At 45.6% G+C, this 23,233-nt stretch overlaps 1 protein-coding gene across 4 annotated transcripts in view; it reads left to right on the top strand.

Moving 5' to 3' along the window:
- The window catches only part of CTDSPL (CTD small phosphatase like), a 437,200-nt gene that overhangs the window by 163,148 nt on the left and 250,819 nt on the right, over nucleotides 1-23,233 (top strand). For all 4 annotated transcript variants that reach the window (XM_078665276.1, XM_078665278.1, XM_078665277.1 and 1 more), the window contains one exon: nucleotides 14,433-14,590. In XM_078665276.1, coding sequence (XP_078521402.1) covers nucleotides 14,433-14,590 — 158 coding nt within the window. The remainder of the gene's footprint in view (nucleotides 1-14,432; nucleotides 14,591-23,233) is intronic.

The following is a 23,233-nucleotide window of genomic DNA, read 5'->3' as shown; positions in this document are numbered from 1 at the left end:
CAAATAACATGTTTTACCTTATCCCACTCACTGAGGGCCTGTAATGGACGGTTTAAGGGAGATATCCCACCCAAGCCCACCTTTAACAGAGCAGGTCAGGAGTCCAGGATAGATTATATCCTGGTCTCAACAAAGGACTGGGCTAAAGTGAGGGACTTTGGGATAGTTAACAGGACTGATAGTGACCACAATGTATTATCATTGAGGTTGGTGGTCCAGGGAATGCCGACTAATACCAAAGAAGAAAACTCAGCATTTCCTGCTGGGCTAGTCGCAACTACCAACAGACATAGAATTAAATGGCTAAAACTCCTGGAGAATCCCAATGACATCCAGAGGCTTTACGCTACTGTGGTGCCTGCCCTTGAAAAAGTTGTGGACCTCATCCCTCAGTTATCCACCCCTGCTGATTTTACTGCGTTAGGGGACATCCACTCTGAGCTTTGCTCTAACTTAGCAGAGGTATTGAACCCTGTGGCTAGGACAAAAAAGGCCAAGGGGAGAAGAGCCTCATGATTCAATGCTTCCTGCAGGAGAGCAAAGGCCGATCTTTTGGAGTCCCTTAAAATTCGGGAAACCCCCAGTATAATCCGGGAAAAGCGGGTGGTATACAAGTCTCTCCTTCGCAATGCCAAAATGGAATGGGATCATGAGAACTGGTCTCAAATGACGACTGCCCTCGCATTACGAGATGCCCGAAAATGTTGGCAGATTGTCAAGCATGGCTCGGCTGAACCCATTGCGGCAGTAGACGCAAATATTGCACCTGCTGTGTGGGAGGACCACTTCAAAACCCTGTATAGCATGGTAGATCTGGACCAACTGGGGAATACAACCGAAGTAGCAAAGGTACAACCCACTGAAAGTATATCCCCTATGGATGGGTTTACTCTGGAGGAGCTCACTAAGGCAATTATGGGCCTTGCTGCTGAAAAAGCCCCAGGCTTAGATAAGCTCCCTGGCGATCTCTTCAGGCATGAAGTTAAGATCTGGGCCCCGTACCTCAGGGTGTTGTTCAATGCGATTCTGAATGGCATGACGATCCCCCCAACTTGGCTGGGGGCAGAGATAGTGCCCATCTTTAAGAGGGGCTCGCCTCTGCTCCCAGCCAATTACAGGCCAATAAGTCTGATAGACGTTTCCCAGAAGCTTTTTACTAGGCTAATTTTGGACCGTCTGTCGGATTGAATGTCGGAAAATGACATTTTGAGCCCATATCAAGCGGGGTTCAGAAGGAAGGTCTCTACAATAGACCAGGTCTTTCGGCTGGCCCTTATTTTTTGGAAAACGGTACAGTTGGAGGGTGGCAGCCTCTAAACTGTATTCGTGGACCTAAGGGCGGCCTTCAACCTGGTTCCCCGCAGAAAACTCTTGGAGGTGTTGGCCAAATTGGGGGTCCCTAGGGGCTTGTTGGAGATGATTATTCGTCTCCACTCTGCCAATTTTGCGCAGGTAAGGTGTGGCAAGGAGGGGGCCTTATCGAACAGGTTCCCTGTTGACAGGGGGGTAAGGCAGGGTTGTGTGCTTGCACCGACCCTGTTCTGCCTCTACGTCAACGGGGTAATCTCCCACCTGAATGGGGTCGATGACTCTGATGCTCCCAAGCTGGCAGGCAGCAGGGTGCCGGCGATTATGTTCGCTGACGACACCCTGCTGCTTTCAAAGTCTCCGATGGGGATCCAGCGTGTTCTTAACGGCTTTGTGGACTTTTGTGGGGCACATGGTTTAGAAATTAACACTCTAAAGACCAAATTTATGGTCTTTAATCCACCACCAAAATTCCGTTCTAGCCCCCACATTGGCCCAAGCAGACTCGAACGAGTGCGAACTTTCGAGTACCTTGGAGTCACGATAAATGAGAAAATGTCCTGGTGCCCACACCAAGAGAAAGCACTACTTAAATTGGTACAGTACTCGGGCGGGATTATAAAGCTAGTGGGTAAAAATAGGTCATCCATCCAACCTGTTGGCCCACCCCTTCAGATCTACAGGGCACAGGCAAGGGGGGCTGCAATGTATGGTAGTGAGCTCTAGGGCCATGCAGTTTCTTCAAACCTGGTAAAAGAGGAGAACAAGTTCATCAGGCGGCTGGTAGCACTTCCCCCCAGCACGCCTCTTGTGCCATTAAGGTTAGATTTGGGGATGAGACCACTTGATGAAGATCTGGCATTGCGACCCTTGGTTTACTGGCGTAGGGTGTGGGCGGTCCCTGAACTGATTAGTTATAGGCAGGGGCTCCAGGAGGTGCTTGCCTTGCCTAATGCAGGGGAAATCAAGTGGCTTAGATTCATCAAAACTGAGCTGGACGGTCTAGGCCTATTGACCCTCTGGACTGACCCATCATCCACTTGTCCATTAATTTCTAAAAAGAGGCTGGCAAAGGTTTACCACGACAGTAAAATAGCGGCTCTTCGTAGTCGATCAAACCATGGGACCCTCACGGAGTCTTTCTTACGGATTAAGGACATCTATAGTTTCGAACCAGCTTTGGACAAATTATACCCTGCCTCACTCAGGAAACTCTATTTGCAATGGAGGCACGGGTCTCTCCCGATTCGAGCACTTACCAGCAAGTGGAGCGAATCCGCCGTTAGCTTATGCCCGGCTTGCAGAGTGGCCAACGAATCTGAACTGCACATAATTTTTTTCTGCCCGGCTTACGGCGTGATTCGTAAGAAATGGATTGTTCCTGTATGTAGGAATTTGGGGTTTGCGGAATGTCTTGTTGCATTCAGAGTGCTCAAAACTGACCTGTCGGACCACATTGTTTTTGCCGTGGCTAAATACCTAGGTTCTATGTGGTCTCTGAGAAGACAGTGCCTCAATGCTGGTTTTTAAATTTTATACCAGTAAATCTGTGAAATCCTGTACTTATGAAATACTCTTATGACACCGTGGATGTTCAAATGTTTTAATGTTTTAATAATTATAATTGAAATGTTTTTTAACATCTTTTATGGTGAGAAATTACCGAAATAAAGATTTATGAAATGAATGAAAGTTACAGAATAAACAAATTAAACAGAAGTCACCAGTATTATATATATAGTGCAATGTAGAATAGATCAAAATCAGCTATGTGAGGGGCTATATACAATACCAAAAATGTATTGTGTAGAATGTGGCGCAAATATAGTCCACTTAGTGTACAAGCCCCATGCAGGTCTTAAAGGTAGAGAGAATCACGGGAATGGTAATCAACTGTGTACACCTTGACAACTTCCCATAAAGTGTGGCTGTTACAGTTTGCATTCCTTTTTCATTTTCATACTGCATCGTATTCCTCTCCTTACTGCATCATGGGGAGGATTGTTATCTGCTGTGCATATTCGATTACTGGGTATGCGCTGAATTAAATATTTTGTTTTTTACATGTGGAAGTGGTAAACGATTATTATAGTATCCTTGGAAGGTGTCTTTGGGTCCAATCTCTTGAATGTAGGATGAATAAGAAATGGATATCCCGTTCCTAACCTGTTATTTGATAGCTGTATACTCCTAACAATTAGAAAACAATGTTCACATTAATCATGTTTAGGCTTTCCTGTTTTCAGTTTCTATTTTTGGTAAATTCTGATGGTGTTTTCAGTGTTTTCCAGAGATTTCAATACCTTAAAAAACAGTGCTTTTCAGTGGTTACTCATTTTCGCGCCAAAAAAATCAACTGAAACAGTGTTTTACCGGTGTTTATGTAACGCTTCGCTTTTATTATTGCTTTTTCCATTTTCTTCAGAAATTGTATACTGCTCTACATTCAGAAGTTAATACAGTCATGAAATACTTTCCATTGTCCTTTGATTCTGCAGCTCAGATTTAACAAGCATTTGCAATGCAATAGGTCTCGCATTTATGCGAGTTTAAGCTATTGGCATTGTAAATGACAAAGCCTTTTATTTATGTTTTAAAAACGAAAACAAAAATAAAAGGCATTGTTATTTGCAATATCAACAGCTCAAACTCGAGATCTTGCATTGCATCACAAGAACAACAGCAAACTATTCTGAATGAATGCAGTTCAGTGAGCTAGCGGAAGGACCTAGAGAAACAGCAACTTTACTGTGCGCATATTGGAATATTTTCTTTGGGAACTTCAAGAACAACCATGGAAATAAAGAACATGACTCTGCCTGACTCTGTGCTGCAGAAATAATGATGAGTGAACATGCAAGCAGACCCATCCATTTTGAACAAGATGATACTGAGACATCACTGAGGCCTAGTTAATATAAGCCAGGAAAAGATACTTTAGTAAGTCTCAGCAAATTTGTTTCAAATAAGATAGTACCATGTCAGTATATACAAGTAAATTCTGGAGTAAATCAACGTTCTGCACGTTGTTAATAATGCACAAAAATATAAACTGCACAAAAACTCTGCAGTATGTCACAGTAATTGGCACTGAAATAATTTAGAGTCCCTTAGAGAAGTTGCTTTACTTTATGGGTGCATACAAACATTTCCCAAGTGTAAAAAAGTATGTAGTATGACCTCAATAAATAAATAAATCAGATCCAAAGTTTTATGCAAAGTTTGTCTGAAGTAGACACGTTTTATTAGTTTCAATGAACATACGTGACTTCAAAACTCACAACTGCAAGTGTAGCAAAGTAAAAAACATTGCCACCTTCACTAAGGAGTGACCAGTTCCAGACACTTGGATACAAAAGAAAACAAATCCTAATTTTGCACACACCTTTGTATTCATTCGACCTCAAAAATTTGATTCTTAGCAGTGAAAATTGGCTTTAACTGCAGCAGATGTGGTCACCTTCAGAGCATATATTCCTCCCTTTATTCTACGTGTAAAATCTTAGAACCTATAATACAATAATGCTTTATTTGTTTATTAGTACTGATGGCAATAGGTGGTGAGCACCGTTTTTAGGGACTGGGGGATCGTTTTCATTTTCTTACGCTGGCAGAGCTGAAAAGAGGAAAAATCTTACATTTAAGAAAGAATGCGGGAGATAAAGATAGGAAAGAGCAGTGACAAATGGACGAAGCCAGGATGAAGCATTTGCAAGAGTGAGATGAAGAGACAGCAATTGGACGGTTTGGGTAAAAATAGAAATGAGGTGGAATGAAAAGAAGGCAGCCTCTGTATTTGGAAACTCTGAACATATGGCAGCAGAAAGTAGAGCTCCTAAAAAAATGTACCTTTGCAGATAGGGTTTGTACTTATTTATTACAAATTATATACTAGTTTTTAGATTGTTCGACTGTGGAATAAATGTGTAAACGGTAGCCTTGATGCGTGGACTTTCTACCACCACCCCTAAAATATATCAATAGTCGTTCCCAGGTGTACACCTTGGCAAGGTACCGCGTGCGCCTGTCGCCCTCCCAAAGATGGAGGCATTATTTTTTTTTTTTTAAATTGTTTTTATTGTTGCTGTCATAGATTAATCAGTCACTGGTAAACATTTGTCAGCGCAGCCTCAACATTCAGCTGCGTCCAGCCATTCAAGCAACTTTTCAATTTTTTTCTGTATACTGAGTTATAACTTTACAAACAAAGGGTCAAGACACGTGTCCGTTGGCAGAAGTAAATTGTACCATTTGCGTGAGTGGTAGCATCACAAGGCAATATGCATGGTTTATATCAATCACAAACTTATCATCATGTCAATTCACGAGGCTTGTGCATCCAGTTGCCCCTAACTTCTCTCCCCCTCCCACCACTCCTCCCGCTCATTCCATCTCCTCATCCTCCCCCGCGCTATCAATATCATCGTCCTCAGGCAGTGGTTCACAGATCTCCCCCCCCTATACACATTCCATGGTGACCATGTCTTATTCCACTTACGTGGGTTGAGTCTCTGTTGGTAAACTGCTCTTTCCGTCATCATTAACATATCCATGTTTCTGCACCATTGAGCCAGGGTCGGGGTGTTGTGCGCCCCCCAGTTCATTGCTATGTCACGCTTTGCCAACATCATACCAATGATTACCCATCTCCTCCCATTCTGCGTCAGGTCGGTCTGGTCCCACACATTCAGCAGGCATACCCTGGGGTCAGGTGTAAATGACGTGTTCAGAGTCTGGCCTACCGTGCGCGCTACACGCCTCCAATAGTCTTGTATACTGGGGCAGGCCCATAACGTATGGAAGAGCGTACCCTCCTCCCCACAGTTTCTTAGACAATACGGGTGATCTGCCCTGTGGATTCTGTGCAGTGTCGTGCGGGTGTAGTAGACCCTGTGCAGTATTTTAAATTGTACCAATCTAAAGCGTGAGGATATACCCGCCTCCCTGGGCGATGCCAATGCTGCATTCCAGTTTGTCTCGTCCAGTTCCCCAAGCTCGTCCTCCCAGTGTTCCTTCAGTTTCACCAGCGGGTCCGGTAGGTTGTTCAACAGTTTACGGTAGGTGAGTGAGGTAGCACTAGCCTCCATGTAGTCCGTAAGCAATCTGTCCTCTAACGGGGCCGATTCCGGGACCGTCGTACCTGGCTCCAGTACCGCCAGGAGTGCATGCCTAATTTGTACATATCGGTATGTTTCGTTTAATCCCATGTCATACTGTTCCCTCAGGGCCGCGAATGAGATCACTCCTTCCCTTGTCCACATGTCTCCTACGGTGGAGATCCCGATGTCGTCCCACTGGTCAAACCCCTTACTGCGCCGCAGAGTACCTAGGGCCTTAGCATCCCATAGTGGCGTGAGCTTGGTAATCACCCCCTCCCAGGCTAGTCGTCTGTTTGGTTGGGCCTCTCAATTTTGTCAACAGTCCCTTATTATAAAGCGGGGCCAGTAGGGTGTTTAAGCCTAGTTGACTCCTATCAGCCAGGAATGCTGGGTCATCCTGTGAAACATGGATCCATTGGTTGATCACCTTAAGGTGGGATGCCCAGTAGTACAATTCAAGGTTTGGGAGCGCTATCCCCCCGCTATACCAGTCTCTAACCAGTTTCAATTGCGCGACCCTGGCCGGCTTATCTCCCCACAGCAGGCCTGACAACTGTGCAGACACCTGGCGGAAAAACGACGGTGGAACCAACGCCGGCGTGTTTTCCAGGACATACAAGAAGCGCGGCAGTGTCATCATTTTGAAGAGCGACGCCCTACCTAGCAGAGTTAAAGGGAGGGTCTTCCAATGGCGCACGTCTGCCTTTAACCTGTCTAGCAGTGGCTGAAGGTTAAGGTCACGAAAGGTCGCCTGTTCTCGTGTGATTCGAATCCCTAGGTACTTAAAGGAAAAGGATTCTACCTGCAACGGGCAGTCCGAGTTCAGGGGCGGTGGAGTGCCGCTGATCAAGTAAAGTACCGATTTTGCCCAGTTAATTTTATACCCCGACGCCGTGCCATGTTTCTCACATAGGGCCAGCAGGACCGGTATACCATTTGCGAGGTCCGTGAGGTAGATTAACATGTCGTCGGCGTACAGGGAGACTCTATCCTCCCAGTCGCCTCCCCAGTGGATGCCCTTCAGCAGCCGTGTGGTTCTGATAACCGTCGCCAAGGGTTCCAACACTAAGGCGAATAGCAGCGGTGAGAGCGGGCATCCTTGCCTCGTGCCTCTCGCCAGCGGGAACTCCCGCGAGATGTGACCATTGGCCGTCACCCGTGCTATGGGGTCGGTGTACAGTAGCCTGACCCATGATATGAATTTCGCACCAATACCCAAATGTTCCAGAACCGCGAAGAGATATCGCCATTCTACCATGTCGAACGCCATTTTGGCATCCAACGATAGCACCGCCGCCTGTTCCTCCAATAGCGGTGCGCGTGCCAGCACGCCGTGCAGCCGTCGAAGGTTCAGCGCCGTGCTCCGGTGTGGCATAAAGCCCGACTGATCCGGATGAATTAGGTGCGCCAGATGAGGCAGCAGTCTAGTGGCCAATAGTTTCGCCAAAATTTTACTTTCGGCGTTAAGGAGGGAGATCGGGCGGTACGATCCACATTCATCAGGGGGTTTTCCGGGCTTTGGTATTGCGATTATAGTGGCCGTGCGCTGGTCGGGCGGCAGCTGCCCCCGTTCCTGGCATTCCTTGTACATTTGGAGTAAAGGCGTCGACAGCGTCTCCGCCATGGTCTTGTACCATTCTATCGGCACACCGTTAGGGCCAAGCGCCTTCCCTGGGTGTAACGCCGCGATAGCCACCTGTATCTCCTCAGCCGTCAGGTCCGAGTCCAGCTCGTCCCGGTCATCCTGCGGTAGAGTACGAGTAGGCACTCCAGCGAGAGACCCTTCAGCCATCTCCCGGGAGACCTCGAAATCAGGGGAATATATTAAGTGGAAATGGTCCGCCAGTATGTCCACTATTTGAGACGGCCCGGTCCGCACCACGCCCTCTGGATCCTTCAATTGCAATATGGCCCTCTGCCCTCCCCGCTTCTTTTCTAGCCAGGCCAACAGTTTACCCGCCTTGTCGCCGACGTCGTACACCCTGTGTGTTGTCGCTGCCATGTTATCCATCACCCTGCGGCGCACATGTGCTGTATGACGTTGCTGACACAGCCGGAGCGCGTGTTGTGTTTCCCCGGTCGGGTCCCTCTCATGGTCTCGTGTGGCCCTTTCGAGTTGTCTCTCTAAATCTAACAGCTCCTGACGCAGCGTGTGCTTATGGTGGGTTATAGCTGAGATGGCTTGCCCGCGCAGAACCGTCTTGTAGGCTTCCCACAAGGTGGTAGGGGAATCCACTGACCCTATGTTTTCGGTGAAATAAGACCTCGTGCCCCTTTTTAATGCCTTGGCTATTGTCGGTTCTCTAAGGTATCCTGGGTAGATCGGGTAGATGCGTGTGCGTGTCCGTGTATGATTGGAAAGAGTCAGCGTCAGCGGGGAATGATCTGAGACCCCTCGTGGACGGATTTGAGCTTCGGCAACAGTGAGGAGGCCCCCTCCCAGTGTGAGGAGGTAGTCAATTCTCGAGAGGCTGTCATGGACCGCCGAGTAATATGTGTATTGTCGGTCGTCCGGGTGGGACCGCCTCCATATGTCTATCAACCCCTGTGCTTCCATGAAGTCGTGCAGTCGGGAGGGCCCCGGTGTTAGTGTGCGCACAGGGAAGCGATCCATAGAGTTATGTGCCACAGCATTGAAGTCGCCCCCTATAATGAGATCCCCTTCCGGTAGGTCTAGTAAGAATTTTCCCAGCTCTGGGAGAGCAGTGGCGTGTAGTGCCGGCGGAATATACACCGAGACTACGTTAAGTGGTTTACCCTCCCACTGCCCATGTGTCGCCGCGAAGCGCCCCTGTGTGTCGATCCTAGTGGATTGGGTTATACGCGCATGTATCCTAAGATTCCTGTCCAGACCCTGAAAACCAACTAAAAACCCAAAAACTACAGTGCCCCCAACTCCCCCCCTCCCTGCCCCCCTGCTCAACGGACTTAGAACTGCCCGCCCCCCCAACTCAGCAGAGTGCCTGATCCCAACCCAAAACATAGTACTTGCACTCTGGGGTGAAGGACTCTCCGGAGTCGGCGGCCCCCTCCTTCGGCCGCGGAGGCCCTCAGCCCAGTGTCCAAGGCGGCAACGTCGGACAGCGTTGCATTCAGTTCAATTTGCCACTATCTGGGGATCACTGTTCTCCATCATCGTCCCCTTCTCGAATAGTGGGCAGAGACGATGGTGGCTCCGCTTCCTCGCCGGTTGATTGTAGATCCTGCTGGGGTTCACCATTGCGGTTTTTGGTCTGTCTGCTGGAGCGACGAGGGCGGCCTGTCGCCCGCCAACCCTCCAGCCAGTCCTGTGCTGCCTCTGGGTTATCGAAAAACCAAGTCTTATTGTCGGCCACAATCCGGAGTTTGGCCGGAAAAAGCATTGAATAGGGGATCTCCCTGGCTCTCAGTTCTTTCTTTACCTCGAAGAAAGTTCTCCTTCTCCGCGCGACCTCCGCCGTGTAGTCCGGAAAAAAGGCTAGCGTGGAGTTTTGAATCCTAATAGGGGGTGAGGTTCTCGCCGCTTGTAGAATGACATCTCGATCTCTGAAATTAAAGAGCCGTGCTATGATCGGCCTGGGGTGCGCTCCCGTTTGCCGGCGCCCTCCCGGGACTCTGTGTGCCCTCTCCACAGTGAAAAAATTTGAAAGTCCCTTAGGCTGCAGGTGCTGTTTGATGAGATTCTCCACATACAAGTCCATTGTCCTCGTGTCTTCCGATTCCGGCACACCTATTATACGGATGTTATTCCGTCTCGAGCGCCCTTCTTGGTCATCGAGCTTGTCACGCAGTTCCTTATTTTCTTTCGTGATACGTTCCATACTAATCTGCAGTTCCGACACATCTTCCACCAAGGCCTTGGTCACAAGTTCCATCGTGTTCACTTTCTCCGTCATCTTGTGGAAATCCGCCCGAATCAGCGTAATTTCGGCTGAGATCGACCCCACAGTGGCCTGCACCTGTGTGAGGGCCCGCATGACATCGTCCAGGGTTGCCTTTTTGCCCCCCGTCGCCTCCACTGTCTTGCCTGGCTGTGATTTTGCGTCCGGCGGGGGGGTAGCGGGCCCCTCATATGCGAACCAGTCAAGGCGGGATTGTGCCGCGGTGTTTTTCGGCCCCTTGTCGGCCATCCTGGACGGGGAGCCAAGCACTCAGACCCCCAGTCGGTTCCACCCGGACTTCTGCACTTCTTCGGGGCAGTCGTCCGCCCCTCAAGGCTCTCCGATGTATTCGGGGTCGCAGTCCACCCGCAGTCGTGGCCCTCGGTGGTCTGGCGTGGACCCTCAGACTCGCTTCCGGTCAAGTATTGTGGCAGCGCGAGGGCCTCCCCTGCAGCCACACGTGAGGCTAGGGGGGGTGAGTGCTTCTACGGATGACTAGCCCCAGCCGTGGGGCGACGACAAGTCTCTGGCAATGAGGATGTTTTCGTTGCGCCCCACCCGCGTTGTGCGGGCCGTCCCGTGTTGCGTTTCCGGAGTCTTCCGCCCCACACCCTTGTGTCCGCCGCAGGGTCTATGGCGCTACTGGGCACGACGGTCCGTGTCCTGGAAGAAGGATCCACCTGGGCGGGTTCGCGTTGCACAAGAAGCCCCCGCGCACACCCGCGCCTTCTCTACTCACAGTGCGCCCCCTCCCAGCGGGGGGGGGGGGGGTCCGGGAGCGGTGTCTCGTCGTACCGGGTGGTGTTCGACTGTCTGGTGACCGCACCTGTGTTCCGCCGGCGTTGCCCAACCCGCCTGGTACGGGACCCCCGCCGGGTCCTCAAGATGGCGGCCCTGCTCCGGATTTATCAGCGCCGAGCGCTGTCACTCGTCCCCTTGGGTCGTCCGGGCCGGACCCCTCCACTCAGCGAGGGGGCGCCCGGGGTCCCGCACGGGGCTCACCAGGTCCGGTTGCGGCTGCAGGAGGCAGGGGGCCACTCCCTCCGTGGGCGTTGCGGGCGGGCGCTTCCGGCGGCTCCCAGCCCAAGACGGCTCACTTCCTGTCGGCTTATCCACCCAGGCAAGTCCCCTGCTCAGTATCTTCTCAGGGCCCCTCTCGGGGTCCACCACAACTGGACTCCCCGACCTCGGATTTTCTCCCCGCTTGTCCGTACCTACGCCGCCCGGTCCTGGGCATCAGTACCTTCCCGCATGGGACATATATGGGTCGGATCAGTGATCGGATATTGTAGGAGGCCGCTTCAGCCGCGGAGCTCTCTTCCTAAGCTGCCGCCATCACCGGCTGCTGGCCACGCCCCCCTAGATGGAGGCATTATTAATGACGGGTAGTATTGATTCTGTGTGAGGTTTTGGTACGGGCACAAATATGTGGTGTGTACAGGCCTGACTAACCAGTCACATCTGACAAGGAGCTGATTCCAAGATATAGACCCGGAGTGTTGATCGAGGACACCAGTCACAGGAGCCGCTCCGCCGCAGCATGGAGTCTGCCGAGATCAGCCCACAGGCCCACAGGTAGGCTGGAGACCCCCCGGGGCCCTCCCGCGGCGCTAATAGCGCCACTTTATTTCAGCGTGGACTCTGAGGCGCTGTGATTTGTAGCTTTTAAGATTGGAGACTTAGAATGGAAGAGAATTAAAGATGAGGGGACAGACAAGGGAATGTACTGATCGGGACGCTTTTGATTCTTGTATTTGTAGATCTATAAAATATATATAGGGCTGAGTCAGTGATGAGGGAGCAGAGGGAGGGTAGCGAGAACGAGAGTCAGAAAGAGCGGAGAGACCGGAAGTAAAAGTTTGAAAGATATAGCTTGACAGAAAGGTAAAATAATTTGTAATCAACACGTAGTATGCCACTTAGATATCATTATTGGCATTCGTTGTGTGCAGGTGTGTACGTACATTTGTTTATTTGCACATTTAAAGATTTTAAAAGTGTTATCCTTGATGAAATATTGACTGGGGGCTACTGAAAGCTTCAAACTAGTTTTATATTACTTTGCCGTACAGAACTCCGGTATGGATTAAATAACGTGCAGCTTGTTGTTCCAAACGTGTGGAATGTTTTCAAAGGTGAAGGAAGATCTCTTTCCAAGGTGACATTGGTTTAAAACCCAACCCTGGCATTATTCTCTGGGCTCGGCAGACCCCCCTTGCCAGGACGATTCTTCTGTGTGGTCCTGCTGGTGAGCTGCTACCATACTTGCAGAAGGCAATTATTTTTTAAACAATTTTCAACATTGACGTAATCCTCAAATTACGCAAGTGAGGTTCATTGGAAGGCATAACCTCTTGCTGTATACGAGGCAGGTTATTACCAGTTGATGCCCCTTTACAGATGAAGCATTAGCATTAGGGTCTGCTTTATGACACCTCGGTGCTCTCCGTGACCCCCAACACTGCGTCAACTCTCTCCTCACACCAGGGGGGCAAAGCAGGGCCCTGTAGCCCCCGCAGTGCCTGTGTTAACAACATCAAAGCCTTGTTAAGGAAATGTCCTAGATCCAAATATGAGGTTGAGACTAGAATAGAGTCACATGTGACTTAAAGTCGTTGCAAAGCACAGTGACTAAGTCGTATTCTTGGCAGTGGACACATTCTTGATGTATTCTGTAGCTGGGAAAATGAAGAATGTTGGTACTACTGAATCCCTAGAAATATTTTCTGATGGTGACAGACTTGACCTGTGGATGAGGATTTCCACTAAAGTTTTTATGTGAGAGCTATCCTACAAAAGCTTTTTGTAATACAATCTCCCACTTCTGCCCTTAATCTGAGTGGGCACTTCCAACTCCAATTGGGCTGGTAGCAACATGTACTGCTTTTTAAGACATTTTCAAACTAAACTGTTGGCCTACGGCACCTGACACCTCTTTCCAGAATGGACCATTATGCTCTTTAGACTTATCTTTGGTTTGTCATGGCAACAAACTCAAGCTTACTGAATTTGAGTGAATGCTTTTCACAAGGAAGCAAGCAGGCAAAACGGGTATAAAATTGCACGATTACAAAGCTGAAGTTGGCAATACAATATATTTACAGATATTGTGTGTGTGTGTGTGTGTGTGTAAGTTGCCAGCTACGTGTACGATTTTTTTCTCTTGTTTGACTAAAAATGACAAGTGAGCAATGACATTCCTTTAAAGGAGTTGTTTTCAGACCGAAAATTTACAGATTTCTGAGAGTGATTTGAAAAACACGGACATTTTCATATGGGAGCTGAGACGATCTCTGTGTCCTTTAACCCCTTGAGTGCTTATGACGAGCTCAGCTCGTCATGAGCTACGGCGCTCAGGTGCTCATGACGAGCTGAGCTCGTCATGACCTCGCCCGTTCCGTGGAACGCTCGCACGCTGGGCTGATTCCCCTGCTGTGCTGAACGTTCCATTGGAACGGGTGTGACCATGACGAGCTCAGCTCGTCATGAGCACCGGAGCGCCGTAGCTCATGACGAGCTGACCTCGTCATGAGCACCGGGGCGCTCTAGGCACCCCCCCGTCCCCCAGCACAGCGGGAGAATGTGCCCCGCAGACAAGGGGTTAAACACCACTGCATTTCTTTAAACCAGCGGTCCTTTCCACGATTGTTTAGAAACTCAAATAATAGTAGAAGATCAATAAAGTGTACATATACATCGAAAAAACTAAATTTTAAACGTTCTATAATGAGAAGGACTTTGGAATGGGAGGCAAACATTTTAGTTGGAATCCTTAGCTTGATTTATGGTTTCAGCGCATGTACAGCACACTGGAATCTAGTATGGCCACAATTGAAGCACTGGTATGCGCCAACAAAAAGTGAGCATGCAAGGGAGTGATATGTTATATTCTAGATTATGTAAGTCTGTTGGAAATAAAACGACATTTTGAAAAGCTCCAACCGGAACATTCCAATGAAAATGTAATTTTTTGCATATTTTGCGTTTGTGCATTATTTTAAGATTGAAATTGTATAAGTTGCTTAGGCAGTAGTAATTCTGTTGGGGTCCACAAAAGTAAAAAGATTAAGAACTGCTGGACAATATCGGTTAAGTCCAACAACAGAAAGTGAAGAGTCTGTGATTTGCTGCATGCACCTAAATTGCTGGGTTTTTTTTTCCGCAGTTTCTCAATGTAATATAAGCTTGAAGAAGCAGAGGCATCGAAGCATCTTTGGTTCCTTGTTCTGCTGTTTTCGCAGCTACAATGTGGAACCGCCATCCTCGAATAACAACACCAGTCCGCTCCCTCCACTGGTGGAGGAGAATGGGGGCATTCAGAAGGTGAGGAATGCCGAGTTATTTTTGTACTCCTAATGCTATTCTTTGATGAAATATTACTTGGAGAGCTATAGCATGTACAATACTGTGTCTGAAATGTTATTGGGAAATATCTGTTTGAATTCCTATTGTTAAGGCAGAATTGATATGCTTAGACCATGCCTTGTCACTCATTAGTCCATTGAAGGATGATATTTTCTTAAAGTGAAGATGCATTTCCCAATACTTTTGGAATCTGGAGTACTTGTGGAGTGCTGGAGTACTTGTGCTCAGTTTGGGTGTCAGTAAGTCCCATCATCAAGCCGTATCTGCTTTGCTCAATTGCTCACTTTAATCTCATAGCTGCTGCCGTCGGCAGCTGAACGTTCGGAACACTACCTGGCTAGTGCTGCGAACGTTCAACGGCCAACGCGGCCCCGCCCACTCTTTGGAACGCCCAGCACTGCGCCGAAATAACTGCCGCAGCTAAGGCGTTAGAAAGGATGGGACACGATAGTAGAAACACTACCCTCTGTATATGATCAAAGTCCTGGTGATGATTAGCTGCTTAACTGTCCCCTTGCACAATCATATTCTAATGCCAATTGTGATCAAGAGTTTTAATTTAGTATGTTCGTTTTAAAATTGGGGGTTTGGTTTCACGTCATTTAAGGGTTTTACAATCCTGGTAATTAGAACATCTGTCCTCAAACTATACAAAGAAGACTAATTGTTCCAAAATGACTAGTTATAGTATTTGATATATCCATTTTAAAATGGCGTTTCAACCGTGGAGGTATACCAAGATTCGCAAATTCTTCTTTGGCGATGATTCTGCTGCTTGCGTCTTTGTTCTTTTTGCAGCAGATTCTGTACTGTGCTCAAGAACTTTGACAACCAGCTACCTCTTTAGTAACTTATCTTTTGTATGTTGTGTATTTCTATGTTAATGCAGGCAAATATTAAAAGCTACCATACACCGAGCCCTTTAATTATTGAAATATCTAAAAATAATTTGCTTCGAAATGTTCATTAGATTCTGTGATGGAAGACATTAACTTGTCAGTTGTAAGTGAGGGCACAATTGATCCTTAAGACACTGTACATGAACTTTGACAGTTCACCGACTCGTTCATTGACGGTCTTTGACCAGAACTCGATGATTCTCTTCCATAGTTTTGCCATTTTCAAGGCTTCTACCCCACAAGAGGCACTGAGCAGGATAAAAGCCCGACAAGGTGAACATAGTAAAAACGATGACCAATATTCAGGAAAGGCATATTTAAAAGTAGATGTAGACATGCATAAATTGTTAAAAATAGTAAACGTGATAAATGGTTGGTTAAATAGGGCGACATTATCTTCACTTAGAGTTAAAACTTGTCTTCGGAAAGCGCAGTCTCCAAATCAGTTGAGCAGTAAGTAGCAGGACCAAAGTCCATGCACATGTGAGTCTTGGAGTCATGCAATGTGACCTTCAGTCAGTGACGAGAATTAACTTCTTAGTCCCACATGCATCAAAGCAAAAACCGGTCGCAAACGGCCAGATTCTCAGAATCTGCCCCTTTGCGACAGGTATTTTTGCATTTGGGATACATCATCCCAAATGCAAAAATCGCAATTTAAGTCATCTCTAAATTGCAATTACTTAAATTGCCATTGCATTTAGGGAATCGCAAATTGAGATTCCTTAAATGCAATGCATTAAAGTAAAAACAAACTCGCAACTTCGCTAATAGGGGGAGCAAATTGCCATGAAATGAACTTCATGGTAATTTGCAAAAACTTTGAAAAATGCACTAAAGTGCATTTTTCAAAGTTCCATTTTACACACACACACGCCCTTGGGGCATGTGTGTGTGCAAGCTGTACTCATATGCAGATTTCAGGGGTGCAACAGGGTGTCCTTTTGACACCCTGGCACCCTTGAAATTGCATTCTCAATTTACGATTCTCTAATTGAGAATCACAAATTGAGAATGTCTTCTCATTCATGGGCCTCTAGGCCCATAGGAATGAATGCTGAGGTATTCCTTAATTGCAACTCGCAATTTGCGAGTCGTAATTAAGGATTGTTTAGAAATTGCTATTTTTTTAGCGATTTCTACATGCATAGCCTTTGCTATTCCTTATTAACGAATCCTTATTTTTCGCTAATAAGGAATCGCAAATGGCATTGTTGATGCATGTGCCAGTTAGTCTCATATATAGAGCACCAATATGTAAAGCAAGACCGTGTTCCATACAGTTGTGTGGTCAGGCACTTGCTTTCCATGAGGACGAAAATTATGTGATGAAGTGCTCTAACTTAGACATGTTTCTTTAGATGGACAGAAACATATAAGCAGCAATGAAGCTACCTGGGATAGATAGTTGGAATTGTACCACCTTAACCAACAGCCAGAGGCTACAGGAAGATCCTATTATAGTGGTTATGAATCAATGCTGTTCCTGCATAAACCGTACAAGATTTCCCAGCTGTCTTGTTTCTACACTGTTTTGGTAAAAGTACAATAAACACCTACCCACTGAAAAGAGGCACGTGTCATTATAGGGCCCCTGCTCACTAATGGGGAATCGTTTCCTTGTGAGTGGCCTCAGCTCTACCTGTTACCACTATTTAGGGTGACCAGATTTTGAGAATCAAAAACTGGGACAGACAGACATAACAGTAGGACTAAATCCTTTAGCCTTACTTTTATGCCAGGCATGGCCCGATTTTGTGTAGCCTTGTAAAAAAATATTCAGATACAGATAAATAATAAATGCCTGGCACACATTTCTAAGCTACACATAAATAACATTAGCTATGGCACGACTTCTACCCTGAGTCCTCCTGCCCTCCATCCGATCTCCACCTGCGCTGCCTGGAAGAAAGAAATAATTTACTTAGAGCATACCTTTCAATTCTCCTTTCAGTATAAATTGATATTGATTCTCCAAACCGGGACATGTGTTTAAAATGTAAGAAAGCGTCGGACAGTCCTTTGAAAACCGCGACTGTCTGGGGAAAACCGGGACGTCTGGTCACCCGAACACTATCTCAAGGTGTCCCTACTCTTTTTAAAATTCGTAGAGAATGAAAAAATAGGTAAACACTTAAAAGGCCTGAAGTGCTATATTTTGGTTGCTATTTGACAATTGTTAAAAAGCATAGGATAGAATTCTATCCTGACATTAGATCATCACATTTCATTCCGCATTTATAAGACCGAGTAAGTGTCTGGACTTTCTTCAGGATTGGAAGCCCTTTGTGAACACTACCTGTACTTGACATATTTGTCCCTATGGTCTGTGTATGTGAGAGATGCGATAGACAAACACAAATGGTAAAAATAGTGAGAATACTTAACTAGAGTTACTGTATTCTACTGGTGGGTACCTGCGCTCCACCTGGTACAACCTGTAAGGAAACACAGTAGGCACAGAAATATGTAATGAGAATGCCCCTAAATGAGTGCCAAACATTATGGGTGAATCCAGCAAGCAAGGGTTCCAAAACATAGAAGTTGAATATTATCTATAATCATAGCCATCAAAAAAAGTCTCGATTTTCTATTTGTGAGAAACAGCACACTTTGTGAGTAGAAAAATGCACCCTGCTTCTCTGTGCACTCGTGAGTGAAAATATCATGTTATAAATACTTAGCCTCTGCTTGTCCAACTAACGGGTAACCAAAACAAACCTAAATAGATTGGGTGGAAAATAGAAGTGGAAGTTAGTAAATAAATACCTTATTAAGCCAAAAAGGGAAGAAACATCAAAGTGTGGCGATTCACTTTCCTTATTGTCACCAGTGCTTAATTTGAGCCGGTGGTTTCCGGTGCTTGGCACCAGCACTTAATTGTCAACACTGCACTTATGACAGTCTGCCACATGGTGGCGCTGATCATCTACTTTAGAGGTGAGCATAACAACTGGTGTTTATGAATACAATACACTTTAAAAATTACTAATACCTCCCTCCACAACCATTCCTTTAGCTTTGGTGACCTGGAATAATCTCAACTGTCGCACTTGCAGGTGAGAGAGATGGTTAGTAGTTGTTTTGGCAGCGATGACCGGGGCAATTGGCGGTGCAAGCTGCAGTGGCCGCCTGGTCAGAGCACTGGCACCGATTATTTTACAAATTAAGCAATTATTACAGGCAGTTGCTGCCCTGGAAAATGTTCATGGACGAGCTGTCAGTGGGGGTATAGTGCTTGTTAATCAGCAGGCACATGGACGTTCTGCATTCTGGGGCTCATCATGCCAGGCCTGAATACACGACCGAATGACTAGTCTGGTGGTTGCTCATTCTGTTTTTGTCTGATCAAGTCCTGCTCAAAATCTAAATGGGGTACTCAACATACATGAGGACACATGAACTCCTATCCTTCCAGCTTTTTCAGAATATATAGTGGCTTGGGGAAAAACCTCTCTTTGCTAGAGTCGCTGGGGATAAAAAAGGACTTCATAGTAAAGGCCAAATGTTCAGCCGTTAATAAACTTAATATTGCCCCTTACTGGTTAAAAAAGGTATGACTTCATAGGTGCTGAAGTGGACAGATTGCAAACAGTTTTACAATAGGTCACACCTGGGATATTTTAAAAAAATACATGGGGTCATGCATAGATAATTACTCCTACGTGTGGATGTTAGTTGTAGTTGAGACTCAATAAAGGCCATGGGAGTTCATCGTTAAGACCATATGTGTTTGTTTGTAACCAATAGTGGCAGCTTTGTTTTTTGAAAAATAAATATTGCACTAGCCTGATTTTGAGGTATGGATGTGTGTAATTTTTCAATTATAGTGCATGTATATCATATTCACTGTGTTCTAGTTCTAAAGCGTGAGTGGTAAATTTTGTGGTGGCTCATCTGCATTGTATATCACTTCATGTTCTGGGATGCAGTTTTATTCTTTCTAGTGTTCATGCCAATGTATCACTTGTGAGGAGGGAATTCTATTGTATATATGTCCTGTGTTTCTGTTGGTATCTCTGTTCAGGTCCCACAGTGTTGATAGTTCTACTTCTAGATCAGGTTCCGCTCTTCTTTTCGTAAATTGACAGACCACACAAGCAGAAGAGAAAGGCCCCATCAGAAATGCTAAATACCACTGAGTGCTCTGAGGCACTTGGTTGGTTTTTGACCGGGGTCTTGTGTGTACTAATATATCTCTTCCTGCTTTTTTTGAAGTTCCAAAAGTGGTGTCTCCAATTAATGCTTGCCAGTATTAAAAATAAACCGGTTTTTATTTTATCATATTCTTCAGGGGGTTCAAGACCCCAGGGTAGGTCATGATGGATGTTGTTTTTTTGTCTGTTTCTTTTACGGTGTCTTCATGAAGGGTTGCTCTATTATTGCTCCTTGCTATTTTATTAGCTCTTTGTATTAGCTCTCTGATATAGGCCATGTCACCAATTCTTTTGGTTTCTTGGATTGTGTTTTAAATTTCTGTAGGGAAGATTAATTTCTTCTTAATCTCAAGAATTGGCCAAAGGAGGAATTCTGCCTCAATACCCGGGGGTGCTAGCTGAAGGATTAAAGTTAACTGTAGGCTGTGCATAGGTTTCTGTGGATAGGCTTTACTTCTTTGGGGATGATCAGTAGGTCCACAAGGGTACGTTTGAGTGGTCTGTGGTGCTTATAAAGCAGAGATGTGGTTCCAATGTATTGACTCAGTCAGTGTACTTTGATCCTATCAGGGTCACTCCAAATAATGAAAATATTGCCTCTGTACCATATCCATAATTTGATGTTTCAGTTATATGAATTGGATAGGCTGTAGATGTGTTGCAGTTCAAATCTATGCTTGTAGAGATTCACCGGACTTTTAGCATAACTACCTTCCGTAAATGTCCCTTCAACATGTAGAAAAACACGTGAGTCAAAAGTAAAGACATTTTCTTTCATACTATAGTGGCACACTCCATAGTAAATTGAAATGGGAGTCATGTGGTTCCAGTATTTAACCAGGAGGAGCTATTCAATGGCCTGCAAGGTGACATAATTTGGGATACTAGTAGATTCATCATGTGGTGCAAATGTTTCAGTTTTTTTATTGTATGCAATATAAGTTTTATGCATTTTCTATTGCCGACATGTTTTGAATTCTGCTTCCTCAGGACAACGTATTTTCACGTATTTTCTTAATTGGGTACACTGTGTTGCCACCTCATATAAGAGTTAATTATAGTGAAATGCTAAGTCTTTTCCCTTTAAATAATTACAGTTGTTGTGTTCTTCCGCTGTTACGGTGTCTCCTTTCCAGTCCCAGTAGTTAACATGCAAGCTGCATTGCCATCGTGAATGTCGGGCTTTCATGTGCTAGAAGTCACAGCGTCCTCCTTTCACATTGAGCGTCTAAAATAGACGTGTGAGAAGCCCTTGGGCATAGGGCAAATTGGAATACGAGCACTATAGTACGTACCTGTATCATATCACAATAATCCCAAAATATATTTTACAAGACCTGCATGAGACTGTATGGCCTTCATAAGACAAGTTTTTTTTTCTCATTCCCCATTACAGATATAACATGGGCACCATAGCAAGTGTTAAAGGTTCTATGTATGTCATTGCCTAGTAAGTAAGCATTGCCCAGATCAATCTACCATAGGACAGGAACTGCCGTGGTTGGAGGCCCTATTTTTCCACTAACCTCCAAAAAGGGAGCAGGGTTCTCCTCCTGTCAGAAGGCCCACATCGGTCCAGTGCCCCTAGAGCATTTGGGGACTTACACTTACATATGGATTTAAGCATCTGATGATTTAAGACTCCTTTTATAACAGGAGATAGCTATGTATAGCAAAGAGGAGGGATTGTTCAGGTGCGGTTCCAGGAAAAAATTGTTGCTGTATTTCCATTTCATTGGGGCGGTTGGGTGAAAGGCCTACTTCTACTAACGACCTGCCAGCAAACCAGTGGGAAACTTATTGGAGTAATAGTGGTCAAAATTTGAAGCACCTAAACTCCATCGGTCTGTCTGAAGCCTTAGCATAGACAATTATACCTTCTGACTGATAACGTCCCAAATTAAGTCTCACACCGTCCTGTCAAGATCACTAAACAAATTCCTATCAATTTGCATTATAAGTTTGAGATGTAATATAGTGGTCTAGGAAGAATGATAATTTTGACTAGTGCAATTCAACAGAAGGTGAACAATTTATTTTCTTAATTTACCATCAAGTGGATCCTAATTGAAATATTACTAATGGAGTCCTGACTAATGGAATGGTACAGCCTTCCATTTGAATACCTCCTTTTTTTCCCCCTCATTTATACGATCTTTTTGATTATGGCAACCAGGATGCCTCATGATCGTGTACGGAAAGGATACCAGCAAGTTCCATTGAGTCTTAAACCATAGTGTACCGTCATGAGTAAGAAACACTCAGGAGCTTGCTTGATGGTGTTGTTTTAAATCATTGGACTTCCCTCCCTACCCTACCACTTTGCTGTATCCGATAGCACCCAATATTTTGTACGTTTACTGTTTCCTCTCAGCTCATCCAAGTTTCTAAACTTTCTTATTGCTCTAACCCATCCCTCTACTATGGGTGGTGATGAAAGAATCCAATGTTTGCACACCTCTCGTCTTGCTAATAGCATAGCAGTAAAAAGAAAATAATTCAGATTTTTACTCAAATTAATACTAGAATCATTGTTACCTAAAATACCAAATATAATAGTGAAAGAGCTTACCTTGATATTAGTGTCTAAAACTTTATCAATGATCTTACCAACTGCATACCAATAGGCGTTGAGGTAGATACATGAGTGAAACATATGTATATCATTAGCTTTAATCTCTCCGCATTAGAGACACTTTTTCATCACCTGTGTATTCATCTTGGACACTTTTTCCGGTGTCCAGTACGACCTGTGCAAGGTATAAAGGTGATTCCTCCTGAGTGGTGCAGAAACAATAATGTGCCATAAAAAGAGCAAGATACTTGCCAAATATGTTGCAAGTCTTTATCTGGGAAGGTTTTCTTCCATACGACGTCGGGTATGTTGAAATCGGCCTCTTTTCCTTCAATCAGATGCCAGTACCACTTTGATACTTCTTTTCGAGTTGGATTCTTCAGTATATCTTCCTCCAGCTTTCCGCAAGGGTCCGGTGATATAGCCTGTTCTTTTGCCCAGCTGGCTGTTTGAATCTCGATATTTCGTTATTCGTTCTTTCTGTTAAAACGGCCCATTGTTTAAGCTTACCATTTTCAAGAAGTTCACCCCATGTCTCTAATCCTGCTTTTTTCAGGGGGCCTGCTAGGGAGTCTTTCAGACATTCTGGTGTGCCCGGCGAATTCCATATCGGGGCCAGAGCACTATAATGTGGAAACTTCCATGTTTTCCTAATCTCAAACCAGATTTTGTATGCTGATCTTAGAACCTTCAATCTGATCTTTTTTAAGTATTTAGGATGGCCGAACTTATAAAGACATTGGTCATGATCTATTACAGCTTTCCAATAGACGGGATAGAAGTTGTGGGCGCGAAAGAGTATCCGAATATTTTTTAATTGAAAGGCTCTATAGTACATGATTAAGTCTGGGCGAGCAATCCGGCACGGTTCTTCTTTTGGCAGAGCTTTCGCCAAGCTATTCTCACCCCTTTAGATGCCCAGATAAAAGTATTGATTTCGCTCTGTATCTTTCTTATACACATTGAATTA

The sequence above is a fragment of the Lissotriton helveticus genome, chromosome 10 (genome assembly GCF_964261635.1).
Source record: "Lissotriton helveticus chromosome 10, aLisHel1.1, whole genome shotgun sequence".
Lineage (NCBI taxonomy): Eukaryota > Metazoa > Chordata > Amphibia > Caudata > Salamandridae > Lissotriton > Lissotriton helveticus.
The sequence above is the reverse complement of the archived record's forward strand: the minus strand, read 5'-3'. Positions and strand labels throughout refer to the sequence as shown.